The 23935-nt window shown below is 41.2% G+C and overlaps 1 protein-coding gene across 2 annotated transcripts in view; it reads left to right on the top strand.

Moving 5' to 3' along the window:
* FBXO7 (F-box protein 7) overlaps positions 1-23935 on the top strand; it is a 102543-nt gene that overhangs the window by 77676 nt on the left and 932 nt on the right. For both annotated transcript variants that reach the window (XM_069227922.1, XM_069227923.1), the window contains 2 exons: positions 8989-9026; positions 23456-23935. The exon at positions 23456-23935 is cut by the window's right edge. In XM_069227922.1, the coding sequence (XP_069084023.1) occupies positions 8989-9026; positions 23456-23827 (410 nt within the window). In that variant the 3' untranslated portion in view covers positions 23828-23935. The remainder of the gene's footprint in view (positions 1-8988; positions 9027-23455) is intronic.

The following is a 23935-nucleotide window of genomic DNA, read 5'->3' as shown; positions in this document are numbered from 1 at the left end:
GACCTTTCTTTATACTTACCTTAGCTCCAGAAGATTAGTCCTGTAAGTTGCTGTAAAGTACCGGTATTCAGTACATGCCTTTCCTCCATAAGATAACATTACTGCTTCAGAAAGTGTTGATTTTTCAGATCTGTAAAAATTCATAATTTAAATGTACTTACCTGATTCTTATGATCTTGGTGCCTAAAATTACATGAAGATAAGTGTTATTTTTATTACTCCAGTATTGGAACTTTCATAGATTTACATGCTTGAAGCCCCCAACGCCGCCTCTGCAGGTTAAGCACAGATTAAAAAAACAGCCTCCGCTCCGTCAATGGCAGCATCGTCGATGATATTCTCATCAACAGCTCTGGCATCGACAATAACATCAATCTTCTTCACTATCTCTGTGTCGACAGCAGCGTCAACGGAGTCCTTATCAACGGTCTTGTCATCTTCGTCGACGGTGTGTCCCTTTTCGTCACCGTTCATGCAATCACCGTCAATGCTGCGTACCTTGTCGACGATCATCCTGTCGACGAAGCTCCCTTCAACGGCTCCACCGACAACGCTACTGGCGTCAACAACATCTCCATCGACGACGCCTCTTTCGACGAACAACTTGACAACACCACCACCGCCGACGTCTACGATTCACCTCTCGTCGAGGACTACAGAAACACTGACAAAAAGGCAAAGACCATCAACCTTGCCTCTTTTCTCATCGACAGAGCATATAGGACTTAAAAAGCTTAAAAACCTTGTTTGACGCCATCCCTCACATCTCCGAGTAAAGTTGCTAGACTATTACCATCCCACCTTTTGGATGAGGATGATTCAGAGAAAGATGGGCTATATGGAGTGGCTAGAAGCCCTTCGCAACTGCATATCAAATGTCAGGAATATTGAGACGATGACTCATGTTATGACCAACAGTATAATGACCAACCATCCCATCGACAACAGGAAATGGTGTGTCTACCTTCCGGCTTGGTGTCGGATCTACAGGCTATGTTGACAGGGAACGCTTCCCAACAGTATCTGCATCTGTACAGCAACCACAAATTTCCACAATCCCACAACCCCTCATGAACTTCAACAGCCTCAGATGTATCCTACGCCTCAACCACAAGGTTCCCCTTAGGTGGTACCTACACAAAACCAAACTTCTTTGCACAAAGAAAGGGAAGAAGGTGAGATCTGCACCCATCAAGATGAATGGGATGAATATCTCATACCAGCTCCTGCTTCTCCTGTGCCGCCTATAGTAGAATCTCCTCCTGAGGATACAGGGGGTTTTCACAACCTACTGGAAAGGGCAGCCATACACTTTGACTTACCAATGCCAGCAAAACAGCAGGATTGTTTGCTGTATGATTGTAAAGAGCCCCACAGGAAAATGTTCAGGGCTATCCCGATCATTGACCACGTTTGGGGCCAAGGGTTGAAAATTATGCATAACCCTGCAACAGTACCCTCAGTGTTAACTAAACTTGACTTAAAAAAAAAAAAAAAAAATATGTACAAGGCCACAGACGACACTCCTGCATGTCTAACGGGTCATCCAAGGCCAGACTCTGTTATCCCACAAGCGGCGAAACCCTTCCACTCCTTTAACCACACCACTAGTTAAAGAAGGAAGGTGCTTCGATAACATCGGTTAATGATGTTCCTCAATGTCTGCCTTTGTAGAACGGAGCTACAAATTCCCTGGCGCTCCTTGGAAGATATGATAGACAGCTATGGTCGGACATTGCTCTGTATTTAGAGGAGCTCCTGGAGACCATCAGGGGAGAAGCCAAAAAGGTACTACTGGAAGGGCAACGTTGTTCTGCCGAAATAATTGACTGCGCACTCGACATCGCCACCATGGGTTTTAGACAAATTGCTGGTGCAGCAGTTTTAAGTCGTCAAGGGTGGCTTAAAGCCATTAATTTCCGACCTGAGGTTCAGACTATAATTTTGGATCTTCCCTATGATGGAGAAGCACTGTTTGGAAAGCACGTTGATGATGCGCTTCAAGCTTTAAAATCACACACTGATACCGCCAGATCGCTAGACACTCTACAGTATAGGAAAACGCCTTTTCGTGGAGCTAGGGGAAGAGAGCAGCCTTCATTTCGTGGAGGATACCAACAGTATAGGTATCCAACATACTCTGTCAGCATCCACGCCGCCAGGCCACAATATCAACAAAGGCAACCACCTTTGGCGGCATACAGCAGACCTTCTCAAACAGGAAAGCCCGGAGGGCAAGGAAGCCTCCCGTAGGCAATGACTGGGTTCCAGCACCGGCTACCTCTCACTTTTCCCCATCAAGACTTCAAGGAACTTTGAAAGACCCCTTCCATTGTTGGCATCAAAGAACCACGGACCAATGAGTACTGGATGTAATACAATTTGGCCACCTCCTGAAGTTTATACAGATACCTCCATTGACACCACCTTCTCTGGTACAACAAAAACACCTGCGTTTGCTCAACTGAGAAGCGGAGATCAGGTTACGGAAAGGGGCAATAGAAGTTGTACCCTGTTCCCAAAGGGGGGAAAGGCTTTTACTCTCGCTTCTTCTTGATTCAAAAAAAGTCTTGCTTATGGAGACTGATCCTGGACTTAAAAGAGCTCAACAAGTACCTGAAGAAGCAAACATTCTGCATGGTCACATTGCAGGACAACTTGCAGCTTCTCAACATAGCTGTCTACATGGCCTCCTTAGACCTTTAGGACGCCTACTTTCATATACCTCTTCACCCAAGACACAGAAGGTTCCTGGGATTCATGGTAGCCCACAAGCATTTTCAATTTAAGGTCCTTCCCTCTGGGCTCAAGTTCCCACCCTGGATTTTTACCAAATGCCTAGCTCCAGTCGCAGCTTAACTCAGATGCAAACAACACCAAGTTTTCCCGTACTTAAATGACTGTTTAGTAAAAGCTCCCAATATCCATTCAGCACACAGATCCATCAGAGCGACCTTGAATCTTTTCAAGGACTTGGCCGTCACTCTTAATCAAGGGAAATCAGTGCTTCATCCATCAAGAAAGATAACCTTCCTGGGGGCTATACTAGATAATGAGCAAACCAAAGCATACCCAACATTGGACTGATGAGAAAAGCTAATCGTCCTAGCAAAACAAATTCAAAGAAGAAAGTCTGTTTCAGCTCTGTTTTAGCTCGACGATACAAATTTTTTATAGGAATGATGTCATCTTGTATCAATCAGAATCCCTACTGTCACCTTCATATGCGCCCACTAAAAGAGAAGCTACACAAACAATGGGAACAGGCGCAAGGGTCCTTCGAAGATATAATCCAGGTAACTCCACTCATGATGGTCTCCCTCAATTGGTGGATGGTACGTGCAAATGTCTCGGGGGGGCCTACACTTCTTAGCTCAAATTCCCCCATTAACCATAACAACGGATGCATCAATGGATGGATGGGGCACATACTTGCAGGATCTTCAAGTAAGTGGCAAATTGCATCCCTCTCACCCCACCCTTCATATCAATCTCCTCGAACTGAGGGCATTACAAGCCTTCTTTCCAAGAATTCGCGGGTTGGCAGTGCTTGTCAGAAAGGACAATACAACAGCAATGCACTACATCAACAAGCAGGGAGGAACTCACTCGCATCTATTGTCCCAGGAAGCACAAGCCATTTGGAGTTGGTGCATTCAACATTTGGTGCACATAAAGGCAGAACATGTCCCAGGCCATCAAAATGCCATTGCAGATTCTCTAAGCAGACTGACGAAATCTGCTCACGAATGTGAATTGGGCCAGAAGACACTAGACTAAATATTCTTCCAGTGGGGCAAACTGAACTTGGATCTCTTCATAGGGAGGACATCAAATATCTTACATGGAAGGTAGCACTGCTTCTTGGGCTCACTTATGCATGTAGGGTCAGTGAAATCCAGGCATTCACAATATAGGAACAGTTTTTGCAATTCAAAGAGGTGAGAGTTATTTTACGCAACAATCCTAAATTCATCCCCAAGCTCCCCTCAGACTTTCATGTTAACGAACCTGTGGTGCTGAGGATATTCTTTCCAAGACCTCAAACAGCGGCGGAGAGATCCCTCCACTCTCTAGATCTGAAGAGATGCCTCAAATTGTATTTGAACAGGACGAAAGCTTTTAGAAAGACATACCAGCTTTTTGTAGCTTTTAGTGACCCTAGAAAAGGGTTCCCAGTAACTAAACAGACTATTTCTCGTTGGATTACAAATGCAATTGTTCATTGCCATCAGAGAGCCGGTTAACCTTTGGATACTAAGATGCATGCACATTCGACCAGAGCCGTTTCCACATCCTGTGCATTGTTTACAGGAGTATCATTGCTGGACATCTGCCAAGCTGCAACGTGGAAGACGGCACATACCTTCACAAGACACTACTGCCTAGATACGGAAACGCTCAGGGATGCAGCGGTTGGACAGGCAGTGCTCAGACATCTGTTCCAATGTAGGAGAGACATTTGGTGTTCCCACCATCTGCTTTTTACTGTTTAAATGCACATTTTAAAAATAATTTTACATAGTTTAAAAGCTAAGGATAACCTGCAAGAGGTGGTGATACTGTCTTATAAATAGCAGAATATTTATATTTCTAATCACAGAAAATGTGCTAATTACTGCTTGCTATTCTGATTCATACATGTGAATATATGAAAGTTCCAATTCTGGAGTAAGAAATAAGTTACTTACCTGTAACTTTGATAGCTTCACATGCAAGCCACCCGCCTCCCCTGGGGAACTCACCTTCATTTTCTCAGTATTGTCTTTTCAACAGCACTAATGCTCAGAAAATCTGAGGGAATACAGCTCGTCACAGGAGGGTTCTAGAGGGTTTGTGTAACCTGATTGGTAGATTCTGGAGTTTAGTCCATTTTACAAAATTATTGTGATATGTTACTAAGCTAAAGGCCTATTGCCTGTATTGTATATGTACATTTAAGCATGGCTTTTGTATAACCCCGGGGGCTCCCATCTCGATGACGGGGAAGGATTCAAGCATGTGAATCTATAAAAGTTTCTAATACTGGAGCGCTACAGTTACAGATAAGTAACTTATTTCTAAATCGGCATGGATCCCTGTTTTGAGTCATGTGTATCATTTATTGACTCTGCGCATGTAGCAAATATGTAACACTCCTTTCTTGTAAGCCTAAAACTGCTCAACCACACTACCCCCTAAGAGAGCACCTTGGGATTGTCCGAGCAAGCCCATGTCCACTTTTAAGGGAATATCTGGACTCTTTGCACAGTATACTTATTTCAGTATAGTATGTGAAAAGCCAGCTTCCTATAACATTGAGGATGGCTTACATGATCCAGTGTCACCACTCATACATGAAGCATCCAATTACAAAGATGCATATAACCTCTGAGTTTGTGGGACACCACAGAATACAGTAATAGGCTTCAGCTGTTTTCCTGACCCCTCTCTAAAACATCTAGAGCTACATCTCCACCCTCACTTCATCCTAAGTTTTGTAATAAAATAAATAAGAAAAGGGAAAAGAAAACGGAAAGAAGAAAAGGACAGCAGTCTTAAAGCTGGTAACTTGACCGTGTAGGTCATCATTGCTGAAGGACCCACAGCCAGGTAACATCATGTGGCCCAGCCGCATTGGGTGACCCTGAAGCAGGCTGCCAGCATCCTAACTTGCTACCTGAAGGGAATGTATACATTTTCTGCAGACCTCACCAGTGACAATAAGACTGAGTCCTACCACCAGCAATTCAACAACCCTGTGCTACTTGTCGGATGCCCTGTTGCAGGGCAGCAACACTCAAGGTATCCCGCACAGTTTATAAATACAGTGGTTCTTACAGCAATTATTTTAGTACATAAGCGATCAGTTGTAAGAGAGTTGGATCACATCCTCTCAAGGGACATGCTTTCTAAAAGTCGAACTCTTAGGCAAATGCAAAACCGTGTAAACTACTCTTGATAAGATCTTCATAAAAAAAAGATGCATAGTGACGACTTGGTGCTCATAAGTTGTGTACAAGTAACACAAAAAGTAGACAAAACTATTAAAATACAAATAAGGACAAAAAATGACAGTATCGCCACTTGCATTTGCTATAATTGATTTATCAGGTTAAGTTTGTACTCATTGCTGTTTGAAAGTATGTTGCACGGAAACAGTGGTTCTGGGTAACGTAAATAGATGCAAAGTTATTATTTCTCAGTGTCCTGGAATTTTTGAAATGTTATTTTATTTTTAGTAGTGAGATTTTGTTCCCATAAGTACCCCTCCAATGGTGTAGAGTCACCGCATCAGCAAAGAGTATCGAGTGAGGTGTCTTTTTTATTGGATATGGTAGTGAATTGACAGGCTTACATTGCAGTAGTGTGTGTAAACTGGTGGCAGTTGCACCCTGGGAAGAGAATAACCAGCAGGGAAGAGAACTAGTTTCTTTGGCTTGTGAATTCTGTCTAATTGTAAAGGAGATGGCTAAATGAGATGCACCCTGCAATATTAACAGGAAGATTGATCTACAGTGTCAGTACCACCAAAACATTTGTTCAGTGTCTGCTAGATGCAAAAAAGGTTTCAAAGAACAGGAGAAATGCTGGTGGAGTCCATGGAAATGATGGTTAGCCAGGCCAAAGACAGTGGTTTATAAAATAATGGTGTTACCTTCACCGATAACTATGGATCAAAGGATCTACCATAGCATACTTTTTGATCAAATATATAGCTCGAGGCAGAGGAGGTCATCAGTTCTTTGTATAATCTTTAATGCAGACATCGAGCAAGGACACATAATGGCTTGGGTCACGAATTGCTGAGATTAAATGGGTGGTTGACAGAGATGTTCTGTTAAGCAGGACTGGTGAAATACAGAGTGACTAATCATTGTCTGGTGTATTTCATTACATTTGTGCAAAAAACTAGAGAAGCTAGTTGGTGAGAAATTCCTATTTGCTGTGGGTGATGCATTCTGTCATAAGGTGATGTGTCAGAGACATGGAGTGAATGCATGGAGTTGTAAAAAAGGTGTTTATTAGGCGCTTCCAATTTTACATGTATGACTCCTCTCTTCCAAGGATAAAGTCATGGATTTTTGCCGTACATTCCAGTGATCAGTGTAGGATAAGAGTTGAGATGTTTAAAGGCTACTGAACAGCATGCCGTTCTTTGGCAGTTTGGTGCTTAATGGCGTGAATGTATCTAAATCGGAGCTGCCTAATCTTGATTCTCCAAGGACCATTCTTTATAAAATTATACATTTGCGTACCATGATTTGTAATGTGATCCGTTTACATTGCCAGTGTTAAACCTTGATCCAGAACATTTTGTTGGGCCAGGGCCTCTTGTTCCTGCTTGTGTGTACTCCTCCTCCTCTCTTATTTACTCTCATTAGAACTGAGTCATGATCTAAATTCCCATATGTGGTGTGTTGGGTTAGAGAGTACAAGGCTGTTGGCCAACACGTGGCTGGTCTTGCCCATAGGATAAAAAGGACAAGGGATTTTTGTCTTACTACCCAAATTGACACTGTCTCTTACTCTAATCCTCCAGCCATTTGGCCAAATGGGGACATACACACAAACTCCAGACTGAATCTTTATTTACTGTTGGTTAAATACACAGTAACATTTGTTTGAAGTTGCTGCCAAACGCATATTTTAAAAATGTAAAATGCTAGTTATTTACATTTTGATAATTCACCAGTGTTAGCCCAAGCAGGTTCACAAAACGTATGGAAAGATATATCTTATACTGTGGTGAATCATAAGCGTTGGTAAATGTAGGGGCAGCAGTAAATATCACGGTTTGCCCTGCGATCTCCACTGACCACCCGCGATTTTCCAAGATTTTTTGGTATTAAAAAAATAAGCAAGGACTTTGTCTTTCTGAAAACTCACAACAAAGGGACTTAAAATATAGTTCCTTTAGATAAACAAGTACTTCTGCAAATGAATATTTCTCCTTATTTACTTCTCATCGGTAAGTTGGGCACATGGGAACTTCTGGAACTGTGGCCCAGGTGTAATTTTGCAGGTGTCCTCCACAGGTTCTTTGTGAATCCAATAAAAATCAGGAGCCTTCTCCAATTGTGGAAGTAAATGTTTATGGAGTAGACTTTTCAAAGATGCCCTTTGGGAATTGGGCCCCTAGTATGGCTTTACCATGAAGGGAGATAGGTTTATGGTATGCAATCTGTTTTAATAACTCCTGATCTCTGCATCATATTTACATTGACGTTTTTATGTCATTTTCATTCTTACAGTGTTTTAAATTAAACTAAACTGTTTGGGACTGTTATCATATTTCTTTGGCCTTCACTATGAGTGCTTCAGGAAATGGGCTGTTACTTCCCCCACACCTCCAGAGTTAGTTATACCCTGCGACTTTGGGATGGGGAAAAACCTGCCCTATAAAGTGTTGAATCATGAGGGTACAGTAGAAAAAATGAGGAATTCCCTTTTGGATTGACAATTCAGTGTCCGTTTTCTCCAGTAAATCCTCATTTTTCCTGCAGACTTTCACCCAATCTCCTGTACCTAGTAATGAGATTTGCGGTATTTCTGCAGATCTTGTATTTGTAGTAGTGCTGTTTACTGCTGTTCCTGACTCCATCAAAATCAAGCTGTGACTCCTAATGAGGATCTTAGTTGTAAAGTTGATCTTGTGTTGCTTTTAACTTCCTGCACACAAATTTCTCTGAAGAAAACGCTCCCAAAGGTAAGTGTGTGATTCTCCCCAGAAATACATATCTAGATGCTGGCCTGTTTTGACATTGTGGAAGCTGAGCCACAGTCTAGTTTCCTCCTGTTACATTCTTGTATCTTGCGAGGGGTTCTTGTCCACATACTTGTATACACTACAAATGATTTTCCCTTGGAGTCTTGGCAACAATAGTTGAAAGACAAGACAAGAAAAAGGTTTGCGCTACAACTTTCCCAATCTTATTGATTTCTATTTCTAGTGAACGCCTTTTTTTTCTCAAATCTCATCTTCATTTTCTTCTTTTTTTCAAATAGATTCAATTCCTCGACCACAAGAAACAGATTGGAAAGCGGTGAGTGGTTCTTGTGTGGGATTTTTTTTCTTTTGCTTTCAGTGGATTGGAAGAGGCACATTATTTCTGCACTGTTTATTGAGATGTAAAATCATCTCGCAAATATTTGATAACTGTAAGCCTATTCTCTATGGTAGGCCCTGAGTCACTTGGGATTTGTGTTTCATAAAGTCCAATATTTTTTATGGCTCTCCCAAAAATTCTCAGATAATTTTATGGTTTCCATTAACAATCCCGCCACCTGATATACCTCTGTTAAAAAAATAAAAAAATGTTGTCCAGAGATTTTCATTTTTTGATTTGTGTTTTTGGATCATTAGAGAAGTAATTTTGCTTGGGTAGACATTGCTGATCCAAGCCAAATTTTTCTGGATGACATTTTTAAGAATGGCGGATGTGTTGCAGTGATTTTCTAAAATGGCGGCTATAATAGAGGAATAAGAGACATCTATAGAAATGAAACAAATAATAATGGTTTTAATCCTTTTATGTATACACCAAACTTGCTTGTGGTACATTTGCATAATGTTGAACATTTGAGCAGAGCAGATGTACAGGGACATCTTTTTGTAGCACATGTTTTACAAGTATGTGTAAGTTCTGTGGGTAGAGGCATTGGAAATTTCGTAGGTTTTAGCACCCCATCAATATCTTCCCAACCAAATTCAGACAGATCTTTCTCTACATATGCATGATCCAAAACATTTACATATCTTCTGATCAAGTAGAGTGCTCTTTTAATGTGTCCACGCACAGAATATAACATTGGTGGAAGGTCACTTAGTGGGACTGATCTCTTGAATTCACTGTACCAAAGACCGCCGAATGTGTGACAGTCAGAACTCGTTTTCCACAAATGCAAAAAGTATTTTTCTACATCTTTAAAGTCACAATCTTCCTCTGTCTCAGCAAAGCCTTTTAGATACTTCACAGGTTCAGCAGTTAAATCTCCAACCTTTGTTCAAAATGTGCTTATAGTGTCATCACCTGTAAGAACACGGGGCATCTCTGGGTCAAGTTTCTTGTACAGAATATGAAGCGGGATTAAATGCCTTTTCTTGCCTGCTCCATAACGTATCCATAACCCTGATGATCCTTGACTTATGAGCATTGCAACAAATCTTATTAGCTCAATAATAACATCTGTGTCATTTTACAGTAAAATGACTTGATTGGAGCCATTTCAAGCAGCCCACTCGACATAAGGCACAACACGAAGGTCAGCTTCCTCCAATTTGCTTTAAAGTTCTTGAACAATATGGCCCATACCTTTTGAATATATCTCTGCAGACACCAACTCCTCACTGAAAATCATTCTACTTGCAATAATTGGAACTTCAGTGTTCACTGAATCATCAGCAATGTTCTGGCAAGTTAACATCTCCAAGTTCATCTTGTTTGATGTTGATGACCAGAATTTATCAAGTTGCACAGGTATAGGTATGGAATTTTTGATGCAGGCAAGGTCAGTTGTTCCACTTGTAGACATTTGTCTAATTCTCTCACATTCTTTGAGAGATACTTCAAGGTAACGGTCAAAGACAATGTGCAGTTCTTGCAAGGTGCACACTGGCTTTGATATCTGGAGAACAGTCTGAACAACCTCTCAGACGTTTTGCATGGATGAAATCTTGACCATTCGTAATTGTGACATAGTCCACAACAACAGCAGTTTTCAATGAGGATGCCTTTTCAAATTGAAATTCTTCAGGTGAAAGTTATTTTTCAAGCTCTTTTGCGAGCTTGTTCTTCACTGGTTTTGTTGCAGCATCTCCATCAAATAATGGGTTTGTTGGAAGATCATGCAACGGAAAGTCCTTGAAAAATTTGCCCCTTTCTTTAGCTACATCCATCTTTCTTTATGCGTGCATAAGTTATTTTTTGTGACCTGTTTTGTAGTGGCTGGTTGGACGAAAATCTCACTATGGCAATTAAAGCATGGAAGTTTAATGTTGATGATTATGTCAAACAGCTTTTTCTCTTTGAATACAAATCTCTCCTGCTTCAGTTCTGCATATAGTTTCGATCCATATTCCAGGTTGTCTAGCAGATGTGTCTTTATATCGTTATCCACATATTGTTTGGTCACAGAGTTGTTGAGTCGCACAGGCTCATTCAGTTCCTTGCTGTTGCATGAAATAAAGAAGGCTGTCAACATGTTTATTAAAACTTTCCCCTCTCTTGCCCACAAGTTTGTGGTGAGGAACAGTTTAACAATGGTCCATTAATTTTGAATTTGTTATCTATCTGAAAACATTGCAAATAGAAAGGACTTCATGGTAAACTAGCTGCCATTGAGCAACATATTCACTTTTAATTGTCTGACCAACAGTTCCCTTGGAGCTTTTCTGTGATCTCTGGATCGTTGTTCCAGTTTCATATCTGAAGCCACAGCTTTGAACCTTCCCTCTCTGTCTTTCACCAAAAAGTCTCTGGATGAATTTTTCTGCAGGGGTATGGTTTTTTCCACCTCTAGCTTCTTCATTCTTTCCAAATACCAGGACCCATATCTCAGGTAGTTTATGCAATCAAATTTGCAAAACACAATAATCAATGACTCCACAGTCTTCACATGCAGCTCTGAGTCACCTTCCCAATCGGCATGTACCAACTTTTTCACTTTGGCTATCATGTGTAAAACAATTCCCCAGAACTTGAAAAGTTCGGATTTTTCTTCACATTTTTGACAAATTCTACGAACTTGGTTTTCTAATTTTGAACCGAGTCTATTGAACATTGCCTGGCTTTGCAATGTCTTTCGAATGAAGTGCACCTTGTGCCTTGCTCACTTCTGAGGTAAGATATGCAAAACCTCATTTGTCATTCTTGTTCCAGAAATGATGAAACATATCTTGTAACAAATGAACATGATGAGTTCCGCTCAGTACTGACTGGTCAGTTTTGTTTCCAAGGATTTCAGCCTCAATAAGTGCATCATCTATGCCACATCCACTGAGACAACTATCTGGACTGGGCAGTACAACTTTTATCATGTGGAAAACACCCATCATTCAATAAAGATCATCAAATTCTACTGGATTACTCATAAAAATGTCAGCTACAATACAGAAAACACCTTCATCTAAGAAAATTGGCAGGATAGGCTGGTCTTCCACGCACATTTTGGAATTTTTTTAGAGCTGTGTATACTGTTGTGTAGTTTGTGACTGAAGATGGTATTACTGGTAAAACCCAATCTTCTTCAGTGGGACGGTATTCTGGGAGATCCAGCCCACAGAGGGACTGGCTTTTCTTCATCCTTCAGTGCGCACCAAATAGGCAATTTGATAAATTCAGTTAAATCAGTGTTGCGGACTGCAGCATCAGGTAGAAAAAGATCCATGTCCTCAACCACTTTGAAACTTTCTGATACACCGGGATGTGTTGATGGCTTGTAGTGATTTTGCACACTTTAGCAAGGCAGTTGGCTTATAAGTTTGAAGCTTCGTTGGCTACAGCTGACACAGCTTGTTTTCCAGCAGCTACTTCATTGGAGCAGTCTTGAAAAAGCACCATGGCAGTATCATGTTCCATACAAAGAAGAGCTGTCTTAAAAGTCAAAATTATCAAGGGCAGCAATTGTAAATTCTTTCCTTGTAAAGTGACTTGGAAGCGGTGTGCTGTCGGATTTACAAGATTTTACAGCCTGTGCTGCTAACAAGTTCCTGCTTCATACTATGTCATCATAACTTGTTGATACACCAGTCCTATTCTTTGAAGTGGTTATCTCTCTACTTTTGCACATTTCATAGACTGTGTAGCAGTGATGTAATTCATAAAACACGATTTGGAAAAGATAGTACATTTGCACAGCATAAGGCTGTCTGTTCATGGGATTGTCTTCCACTTCTTCGTTTATATCTTCAAAGCCATCATCAGTGATGTCTGCTTCTGTTCCTAACTCAAGAGCTTTAGTTTGTAACAGTTTTGCTTTGCTGATATTAAACAAGGAATTAAATAATGTTAAGACAACATCAGTCATTCTTGTTGACTCCCATGATTTGCGGATCTCTGGGGCATCACAAAATTTGTCATTAAGTCCAAAATCTAAATCTTTCAGGACATTTCTTAAAACGATTCTTGCTGATTTTAATTCATCATGTGATCTTATTTTGGCAGCAAGAACTTCAGAAGTCAGATTGGCTGAGAACACCATAAGTGGCTTATATTTTTCTTTAGACTGAAAAAAACAAATTCTGTTATTGTACATTTTCACCAGGAAAATCGTAATTTCATTATTATGGATCAATACAGTTTCATCATTGTTGACCATTATTTCTTTGATTTCACTCAGTGTGAACCCGTAGTCAGCACTCGAGTGACTTTAAAACTTTATTTGCTTTTTCAAAGAGTGCAAACTTAACTAAAGGCATTGCTGCTGGGAGCTCATTGTACATTCATATTTTGAAATGTGTGCACGCATACAGTTCGTGTGGGCATACAAATCCGCCGCAGATACATTCACCTTGCTTTTTAGATCAGCTACTCAGTAGTAAACTTCATCTTAGAAGAAACCAGGTGCAGATAAAAAGATGTTTGCCCTTTGAGACTCACTTACTCCGTACTTTCTTCTTTCATCAATTCCTTTGGCCCTTGTTCTGGCTAAACCACAGATAACACATTGAAGATCTTCTGCTTTCTGGTGAGTTGTTGGAGGCGGACGAGAGATCTTCTAAGTGTATGGGCAATGGTTTTGGTTGTTTGTCGCTTTCTCAGAAGACTCAGATTCTTGTTGTGATACACTGGTTTGTGCTATTTTTTGACTAATTGTTTTCAGGTTTTTTTCCATTGAATAAGACTTGTAGCACTTGTTGGTTCCATGCTAAAATATTTGATCCTCTCCACCCATTAGTTTCAATCTTTTGTGAACTTCGTCTTGCCATATTTCTGCAGCATCTCAAACTCTGTTCTGTCCAGCCACAGTTGATTGATTTTCCTTCGGATTAGCTTGGCATATGACACATTTTTCTTTGTTGACGGAGTCCTCAGATTTTGTAGTTAGCAAGACTTTCTCAGGAGGTAGAGATCCTCTGCTTCCCCCTGCTTCACCCATGTGTACAAATTTGAATGAACAGAAAACCTGAAACAAAAACAATATTTTAATAAATTACCAGTATGATGGCTAAAACACATCAATATAGAGCTGCCATTTTGGAAAATGGCAGAAGGGTTGCTCTGAGGAGTTATTTTCTGTCTCCGTAAAATTGCTTGACCCCCAGAACCAACGTTTTGACACCAAAATGAAGTATATAGGTCTCATGGTTCCTGAAATATTACATCATCACTGCAACACATCTGCCATTTTTAAAAATGAAGTCCAGAAAAAAATTGGGCAGGATTAGCAATGTCTACCCAAGCTAAATTACTTCTCTAATAATACAAATCAAAAATTTATGGGCAACAATTTTTTTACAGAGGTATATCATAGGGCCAGAATTATAATCCTTCCTGTACCTGCTCTGAACATTCACAGATACCGCTGATAACAAATCAGACCAAAAGGTAGGCCCACCCAACCACAAACTCCATTTAATGAGATAAATGTGTTGTATGTGCATTAGTCATTCCTGTTCACACCAAGATTGTTTACGGCGTTAATTACTTCACTTATAAAAGCATTGTAGGTGAGAACAGAACACCAGCAGCTAAGTTGAAATGTGCAATTAATTTCTCAAGCCATATCTAAATGTTTATTAGATGCCACAAAGGAAATGTCTATTTAAACCAATATCTGTCCGTTACCCAAACTGGTTCATTGTTCCCAATCAATTTAGTTCAAATGCTGAGATGTAAGACAGCCTGGGCTATTTAGAAAATAGAGGTTACTCTTTTCCAGGAAGAACTTTAAAAGCAACAGGAAAGAACAAAATCCTCCTTAACTCTTCAGTTGGCAATAAGTAGAGCAATCTCACTACTGCTCCCCTTTCTGAATCCAGTTTCTAGACCTTTGCTTGCCACTGGGAGAAGAGAAATGGATGTATAGGTTTCTAGTAATGAGGGGTTGGCCGTTTTTTCAAAGAAGTTTAACTACTACCATGGTAATCATAGCTCTCTCCAGTGAGAAATGTATAACATCCATTAATATGGTGGTAAGTATGGTTCCGCCTTTTAGAATCGCAAAAGGAGGAGGAGTTTAGTGGGCACCCATACTTAATTGATTTAAGGATTGCCTCCAGAGATTCCAGATCCAATGGCGGAAAAGAAGTAAGGCTAGGACCATTTTCAAACTATCTTCCATATCCCCTCCCAATGTCTGAAACTACAGGCAGTACTAGGAGTGAATTGAGAATATTCAGGATTTTATTTTGAACGAATTCCGCGAGCCTATTGCACCTCTCTGTTGATGATTGACAGTCCATAGAACTATGGGGGAGCTTCATTAGTAAACTCACTATCCTAAATAATTCTTTCATAGAGTTTAATGAGGTGTAAAATGTTTCTTTAAAATAGCGGGGTGTTCTTGCTTCTTTTACCGAATGCTTGTATTCTTTTATAGCTATTCTATAGCAAATTTTAGTAGCGTCCTCACATTTCCTTTTCCATTTCCTTTCCTTTTTATTAGTTTCTTTTTTCGTTAAAGAGAGCTCCATGGGGTAACAGTGGGCCTTCTTTTTAATTTGATTTCCTCTAGGGGCTTTTTAAGGGACCAGCATATCCAAACATTTGTTCCACCAGATTTCCAATGAATTATACCTTTCCGTGATGTCACCTGTCAAAGTGGGTGTAGATTCGGTTTAACACCCTCACGCACTCACTACTGTCCACCCTTGGCCAACGTCTTCTGGGCTTGTGTTTCAGAGATCGCTTCAAACTTATATTAGTCACTTCAAGCTTTAACTGGACTATTAAATGATCTGACCAAGGAATAGGAATAGCGTCTTCAGTACAGAGATTGGAGAGGTTGGAAAAAAAACTGGGTCTAATAAATGACCATTACTATGGGTCGGACCCTTAGCAATTTGTTTTACTGGTAAAGCTTTTAAATCCTGGCCTAGCCTAAATGGCTACCTCACATTCATTAAAATTAATATTCAGATCCCCTAAAAGGGTAAAATTAGATTTTGTAAAGCAGCATTCCGCCACTATATTGGGGAGTGATGAGGCGAATCGGGAAGCCACACCAGGAGCGCTGTACAGGAGGTCTAAAAAGGTGAAAGTTGGTGAAAATTCTATGGAGAATTGTAGGCTCTCACAATCTGTCAGAGTGACCGGGTTGAATATTCCTTTCCCTTCTTCCTTAAGGATTACTGCCACCCCACCCCCTCCTTTACCATCCCGATTTAAGATTTGCTATTGTGTGCCCGTATCCATATCAGATAGTACACTAAAATCCTTATAGCATGCAACTGCCCGAATACTAATCCAATTTCGTACAATGTGATATGAGTGATTAGTGTTCTGAGTGGTATTTTTTAATAGAAATATCTGAGTTTTTTTTCTATTTCTCGGTTACTGTTTGTAGTTTCACAATGTATAATGATTTTTTTATTGTTTATAAAAACACTTGTGGTTTAATAAATTCATTTTGTAATTGAATATAGTGTTCATTGGCCAATCCAATGTATAAACCTGGGCTCATAAGAAATACAAGTGACATAAAATGGAATTTGTTTCTGGGCTTGTGCAGCTTTAATGGCTGTTATTTCCTTAAATGAGCAAGTAAAGGCATTTAGGAAATGAACCGAGACAAACAGCAATCATAGAGGGCAAGAATGGAGGACGTTATTGTTGTTACAAAATGACCTCTTTTTTTGTGGTCACCCCCAGTTTTGCAATTTGTTTTAGACTCTCCTGCTGATAATCTTGAACTCTAACCCTGTGACACTGCTTTTCAGTGCCTAGTGTATGTGCTTTAACTCCTAAAACCTGATTTAAAAATGTAATCTTTCTATAAGAAAGCCAAATGCCACATGTGGACTGCAGCACCTATTGTGCCATCCACTACAGTGGTAGTGCAAACATGGCTTCAAGTCTATCCAGTGAGGCCTGACAGCAGCAGCGTTCACCCGGCTGTACAGACCTGTCAAAATCACTCTTTTAACAGGTCTGAAATCCTGACTTTAGAAAATAAGTCTTCCCTAAGTGCACCTTGTTGTCCACTTGGAAAAGTACATAAAATTCAAGAATGGATAATGCGTGACAATAGAAATGGCATGATCCCCCGTCAGTAGGCCCAAAACGACACTGACACTGGTCAAATACACTTTATACCTTTTGACCTGCACCTGCTGCAAATACCATCCAAAGGTTTTTTTTTTTTATATTTAATACAAATCTAATCTTATGGAAGGTCACATTTTAATTCAATAGTTGGAAATGCAACTTTTAAAAAGTTACTTTTACCCTCACTGAAGCTGTTGGAGCCTAATTTGCATTTGCTCTCCCGCAACTACTCAGCATGTACTTGGCCCAAATTAGGTGTGAAAGAGGTATGGAATCTGCTCCCAGAGCAGAGACAATGGCCTGGAAGCGCAGAGGTGTTTTCTCCGTCTGGCAAGAAGGCCAGTTAGAGTAGGACCAGGAAATTAATTTTCTTCAAAGGGGCCTACCCTGTCACCAGTGAATGTTAGGTAACACCTGGACACCTTACCCCCTATTCAGGTTGGCTCCTAATCTAGTGAAAAGAAAGCTTCCCCGAGAACTGGTTTTGAGTGACTACAGAGAAGGGGACTGTTTATTACCTTGGCCAAACCTGGTTTGGCACACAGGCTTTTACCATCTTGGATTTTGAGAGTGAGGAGCACTGTGGGATTGTTTACAGTAACTGCTGCAAAAGTGGGCAGGGTTGCCCCAGGAACGTCTACCTCTCTAGTTAGGGAGTGCACAGGAGCCATTCGCACCCACTAGCTGAAGCTAACCATAAATGTACCACCCCCTCAGAACGCTTTCTGGACCTGTGGAAGATCAGAGGTGGACTAGATCGGCTGTCTATAACCTGAAAACATCGATTCAGGACTGGACCCGCTCCAGCTTGTAACCAGGTGAAAGAAGTGTACTCTAAGGATCAGTTGGGCTGACGTCTTGTGTGTCTGCATGGGTACAACAAGCCGCAAGAGACCATTTCTCAGAAGTACCTAGCTGACCAGTGGGAACTGTACCTTGACTGGACTTTGCTTCTGACATCTGCCTGATACCCAGAAAGTCTTAAGTGCCTTCCTCTGAGGTCCTGGGAGACTCCTTGGATTCTTTGGGCACCATAAGAAAGTTTGTTAACTTTATTATACCTTTTTTGCAGAACTTCAGGGGGACCCGCGGAAACATTGTAAGACCAGCAGTTCCACAGTGTTGGATTGAATTCCAGCCTTGCCCTTGCCTCATTGTGCTTTGGGACATTGACATTTTTCATTGAGAACTCCGATTACACCTACTTCCGTTAACTCTCCTTCAGTTCCATGACCGCCTCTACAGTTTCTGCGGAGAGCTGCTCAGGGTGTTTTTCTTTTTCTTCAAAAGGTGACAGAGTCCCTATCTGCTTTGGGACTTAGAAGATCCCTTTCTGAAATAACAAACTTTCTCACCAGGAGCAATCTACTTGTATCCAACCAGGGCTTGATTACGGTTGGATCCCAATCTTACGTAAGTCCAAGTTTACTGCTTCTGTAGACTAACATTGGTGCTTTGCTCTTTTTGGCACCATTTTCACTCAAATCTTTTAAAATTCATATTTCCATGTCTCCTAATTGTATTTTTGTTATTCGGTCTTATGTTTCTCTGAAACAAATTATACTTAGGTTTAAATTGGTCATGGAGCTTTGTGTGACTGTTTCTTCTGTGTATGCACCGCTTAATGCCTTGAGTGCTAAGGATGAGGTGGTTTCGTCCTCAGCATCATTGGAGCTGGTTGTCTCAGGACGAGACCATCTCTTCCTTAGCACTTAATTGAGTACCTGACTCTTTGTGCCACATAACCGGGGATTGAACACAGGTTTATTTCATTTACTTTGTGTGACATCTAGTAGGTGGTGGCCTTATCCTTTGAGGTGGACACTTGTCCACTTCAAATAATAGTCCACTTTACCACAAATATATTACATGGTAAAATGTTAATCTTTGGGCCACATTGTTTACCTTCGGGTCTGGCTATGTTGGGAACTGAAAGTGGGGTTTCTTGGAGGGAGGGCTAAGAATCGAGAACAATGCTTGGGTCAGAGTAGTTTCTGACAAGAACCAGGCTCTTCCTCCAGGAATATTTCTTCCGCCACATCCACTGATTATACAAGTTGTGGTTTAATCTGGTCCCTCCATTACCTAGACCCTCCCAAGTCTATATTGGTCACATAATCGAATGAGACCTTTTCCTGCCTGATCTTTAAGCAAAGAGAGTACTTTAAAAAAGCTTCCTGCAATTCTGTGCATTAAATTTGGAGGACATTGGTAGTGATCATGTTTTACTTGTGAATGATCATATCGTTTTGATTTTTGGCCCTTCAGAGACGTATTTATTTTTGTTCCAGTGTTCTCGTCGTGCTCTCAGTAGTCTGAGTGTAATAAAGGATTGCTCATTTTAGTATGTCAGACACTTTGACTGGTTTGTACCTATTACTTGAAATAGTTGTTTTATTGATCTTGGAATCTAAATGGGATATTAGACTGTATCTGCTGAGTTTGGATCATTTGCAGATGATCTATAGTGTTGGCTTTAGTGGAGCGGCTGATTGACTCAGGATGGTTGGCCTAATATAAGTCAATCCATTAATTGCTTGAGTTGTCCCAGACCCAAAGTCACCATTGCAATTACTCTTGTAATCTTCCATTCAGCATCTCCTGTGATTCAACAAGGGCTTTCAGTTCTTCATATTTGGGACTACATAATGTTGCTCTTTTTGATCTTGAAATAGAGCCAAAGGGTATGCCAGTACATTTATAACAGGCACACTCTCAGAGGGCACTTGCCTGGCTTACCTAGTGCTTATTGGCTAGGTAAAGACAATCATACCTTTACTGGTAAAGAAAGGACACTGGCCTGATTTGACTTCCGTCTTTGGTGTCCATTTGTTTTGTTTTTTAATACTACCTCTTGAATATTGCCTTCCTTCTCCCTTTTCCTTTTTATGGTCTATAGGATTGTTAAGAGTAGGTGGAATTCTCTCTTTTCCTTCCACCCTCCACCTCTCACGCTCCCTTCTGCTTTATCCAACATAGTCTTAATTCAATGCAGACTCCTTTCTTAAGTGTCAATGAAGAAATTTGGGATTGGTAGCACATCAAAGACAAATCCTTCTCTTTTTTTCATGTTTGGTCCTATGAGTCCTCTTTTATTTTTCGGGTTCACTTTGACAAGTATGTGGGTTGTGTTTTTGAAGATCGACCCCCCCTCACGTAGCAAAGTCGGAAGCGTGCCCTCCCAAGATCAACAAGACACACATCCATGTCTCTGGAACCCCTGAACCCAGTACTCCAAGGCTCGACAATCCAGGTTCAACAAGCAGACGCATCAGTCAAAGGACCCTCTCCCTCGCTCTCCTGCACGCCAGTCAGCTCATTAATCATGGCACGCCAAAGCTCCAAATCCCAGTCAGCATGCTCATCCAGTCGAACCCTCCGCAAGCGGCATTCCTCTGCGGTAGCCCATTCAACTAAATCACTCAGCCAGGTAACATGCAGCAGGGGGTACGGGCTGGCCCAACGGACCTCAATGTGTCTTCGCCAATATAAGCCCCAACTGTGCAAATCTACATGCCATTTTACAACCCTTTTTAGGGACTGGGATCAGGCCCAGCAGGCAGTGCTTCATCGTCACCTGCACACTTACAGCCGTCACCTCCCTCAGCGTCTTCACCACTTGATGCCAATAAGGTTGGACAGAGCCACAGACCCATGCCATGTGATCAAATGAAGCAGACAGCTCTCCACAACGGTTACAACTGTCAAACTTTGAGGGGAATATTCAATTTAAGCGTTGCTCTATGTAAGTAATAAAAGTGCGTCAACTTAAACGTAGCATTGCTAGTCGCATCTCGCACCAGAGAACGGGCCCTACTCCATTCCCCATCTGTGAGCGCCGTTCCGAGACTAGTGTCCCATCGGTCTCGAATCCCCTGAGTACCAGTCAGTCTGTCACCCTTGAGAGCTTTGTAAGTTTGGGATAGCAGACCACGGTCACCTCCAGGATCAAGTATTGATTCTAGGTGGTGAGATTCAACGGGCTCTCCTGGAAAAGACGTCCAAATTCTTCTGACCGTCGGCGAGACATTCACATATTGTAACAACTGCCTTGGACCTATTCCAAACAAGGATTCTGCCTCATCCCTCGTAATGAATGTGCCATTATAAAATAAGTCACCAGCATTATTGCAACCCCCTGCACGCCACTGTGCAAAATCCATTACTTCAGCAGCCTTAGCAAAAGGTCGGACCCACCACAGGGGAAGCAGGCGTGCGTATGGGGCCTTACGTAAACCCTCACCACCGCTCTCTCCCAAGCTCTTGACACCTGCTCCACCAGATAGGGGGTGCCTTGCGGAACCCCAGAGCCACCCATTAGTATATGCGGGAGGCGCTCCACACAGACCGAACCAGCTAACAAATCCTTCTCCCACAGATCAAGAGGTCTTTAACACGATACACCTGTTCCACTATGGTTTTCTTTACTGAGGAAATGTTGGGCTCTAGAGCGGAAATGAGATTACGTGATTTTGGAATATTGTGTAAAATGGCTCATGAAAAAGACTTATCCATGTCAGGGCCCCTCCTGGTAGAGATTTATTTGATGGGGTCTTTTGTACAGCCCTTGATGGAAAGGCTCCTGTTTGAAGCCTGTTGTCATGGTGGGCAACACATTTGCTGGAAGTTCCCATGGAAGGGCTGTTGATGGAACCCCACATTGATAAGTGTGTGTTCTCAGATGGAACTTCTGGTATTTCAAAAAATGTGTGTGTAACAAACATTGGCTGTAAAAAACAGTACTCAAAAACAGAGTAACAGAATCTCAAACATACATACAATTCTCCCTACCAAATTTCAGTTTTAAATGGCTCACCGTCCTCCCTCTGGTTTAAGGAGTGGGTTGGTTACTATTTTAACAACTATTCTTGCATATTTGGGGCCATTGCCTTGTTGTGTGGTTTGGTAAGGGCCACAGTTTTATAAGGTTGAAATTTCCACAGCCTGTATTTTTAAAATCTGTTTCTTTGGTCAGTTTTGTTTTTTTTTTAGTTTGGTGGTGATTCTCCTTATTTATTCAGAAAAAAACAAATATATTCTTGTTTACATCAGTCATAAAAGCATGGATGCTGACTGTGGGCATAGCTGGTATGATTCTGATGTTGAGCCAAAACCCACAGTGCGCCATACATTTATTTCTTTTTGTTTAATTTTATCTGTATTGCACAAGCTTGGTCCAAGGGCATTAGAGCACTTTACACGAACACCAGGCTATATGGCACAAGGTCTTTTTTTTATGCACATGGAGACTAAGTGATCTGCCAAAAATAACAAGGTGTTGATCCTGGGATTCTTGCCTGGTTCCCCCATTTCCAAAGTGGGCCAGTTTTGCTTTTAGGCATCATCTCCTCCCCTAGATAGCATCCCTACCATAGGTACCATATTCAGATTGTATCATTCTGCTGTTGGTTATTAATACGTTTCCCAAAACTAAGTAAATTTGATTTTCCTAACAAGTGATTACATGAGTTCTCACAGCTCACAATATCAAAAATATACGTTTGAAAATTAATTCAGATTGTCATCCTTCAAGACAGAACTCTATATTACATTTTTTAACAGCTACTGTTGATCAGTGGAACATTCACATTACGCTTCAATATGTGTTTTATAATAGTAAACTAAATTATTAAATTTAGAATCTGTTTTGATTGAGTATTCAAACCTAATAAGGTGATTGATTACATCACTAAGAATGTTTAACAGTCAAAACCCTGGCAAATAAACAGACATACTACCATGAGATGCAGTGTTCAATGATTTAATCCTTCAGTCTACTGAATGACAGTCCAAGAGCTTTACGGAGCCACAAGGCCCCCGGTGTCCTAGCCTGCTTGAAATAGCAGATCCCTGCTTGCGGGAGAAATGTTTTCATCTGTTTCCCTGCACACATATTTACGTTTAGGGAAACAGATGACTACTCCATTTTCTGCAAGTAAGAGCTGTTAGACAACTCCCGCTGGCAGAAAGAGGACTTCCTTATTGATCTGTTTTGTCTTTAGGATATTTCTTTCATCAATATGAATATATTTCTGTGTGTATCTAGTTAGTAATTTTTATTTCCCTGCCACTCCACACATTTCGGGGTTATTTACATTTCAGTGTTTGGAATGGCATGTACATCAACAGGGAAGCAGTTTTTAATGTTATTGACAGAAATTGTTGTTCAGGGTGTTAGGTAGAGATGTATTAACAAACACAGGTGATCCTATGGTGAATAATGTGCTGGTGATGCTAACATCTCACCCCCTCTTTGTGTTCTGCAGATCTACTGGAAAAAATATAAACAGAAGAAAGAAGCTCTGAGGTGGCGACACATGTTTTTCCAGCCTCCTCCCCCACACCCTCTTCCCTTACATCCTTGCCCCTTTTACCCTGATCCCTTTGCACCTCGACCCTTATACCCGCCAGGTATCATTGGTGGAGAGTATGATCAGAGACTCATTCTTCCATATGCTGATGATCCCATTAATTCACTGTTACCAAACATGGGCCAAGCTTCAGGCCGGTTCCTTCCCTTCAGGCCAAATTTTAATCCTATTGGCTCACTACAAGATTCACATCCTATGTTGCCAGGACGCGCAGGTCCTCGTTCTAACAGAGGTAGACCTTCCGATATCCGCCGGGCTTTCATTTGACCTTGCTATACCATTTGTTTTCTGAAGCCAGTGCTGCTGAACCTCGCCATGCTGGGTCATACTGTTTATACAGAAAAGCCTGTTTCCACACGTGGTTCAAGCACTCTT

Source organism: Pleurodeles waltl, chromosome 4_1, assembly GCF_031143425.1.
Source record: "Pleurodeles waltl isolate 20211129_DDA chromosome 4_1, aPleWal1.hap1.20221129, whole genome shotgun sequence".
NCBI classification, from domain to species: Eukaryota; Metazoa; Chordata; class Amphibia; order Caudata; family Salamandridae; genus Pleurodeles; species Pleurodeles waltl.
Note: the sequence above shows the minus strand (reverse complement) of the source record. Positions and strands in the feature narration are given on the sequence as shown.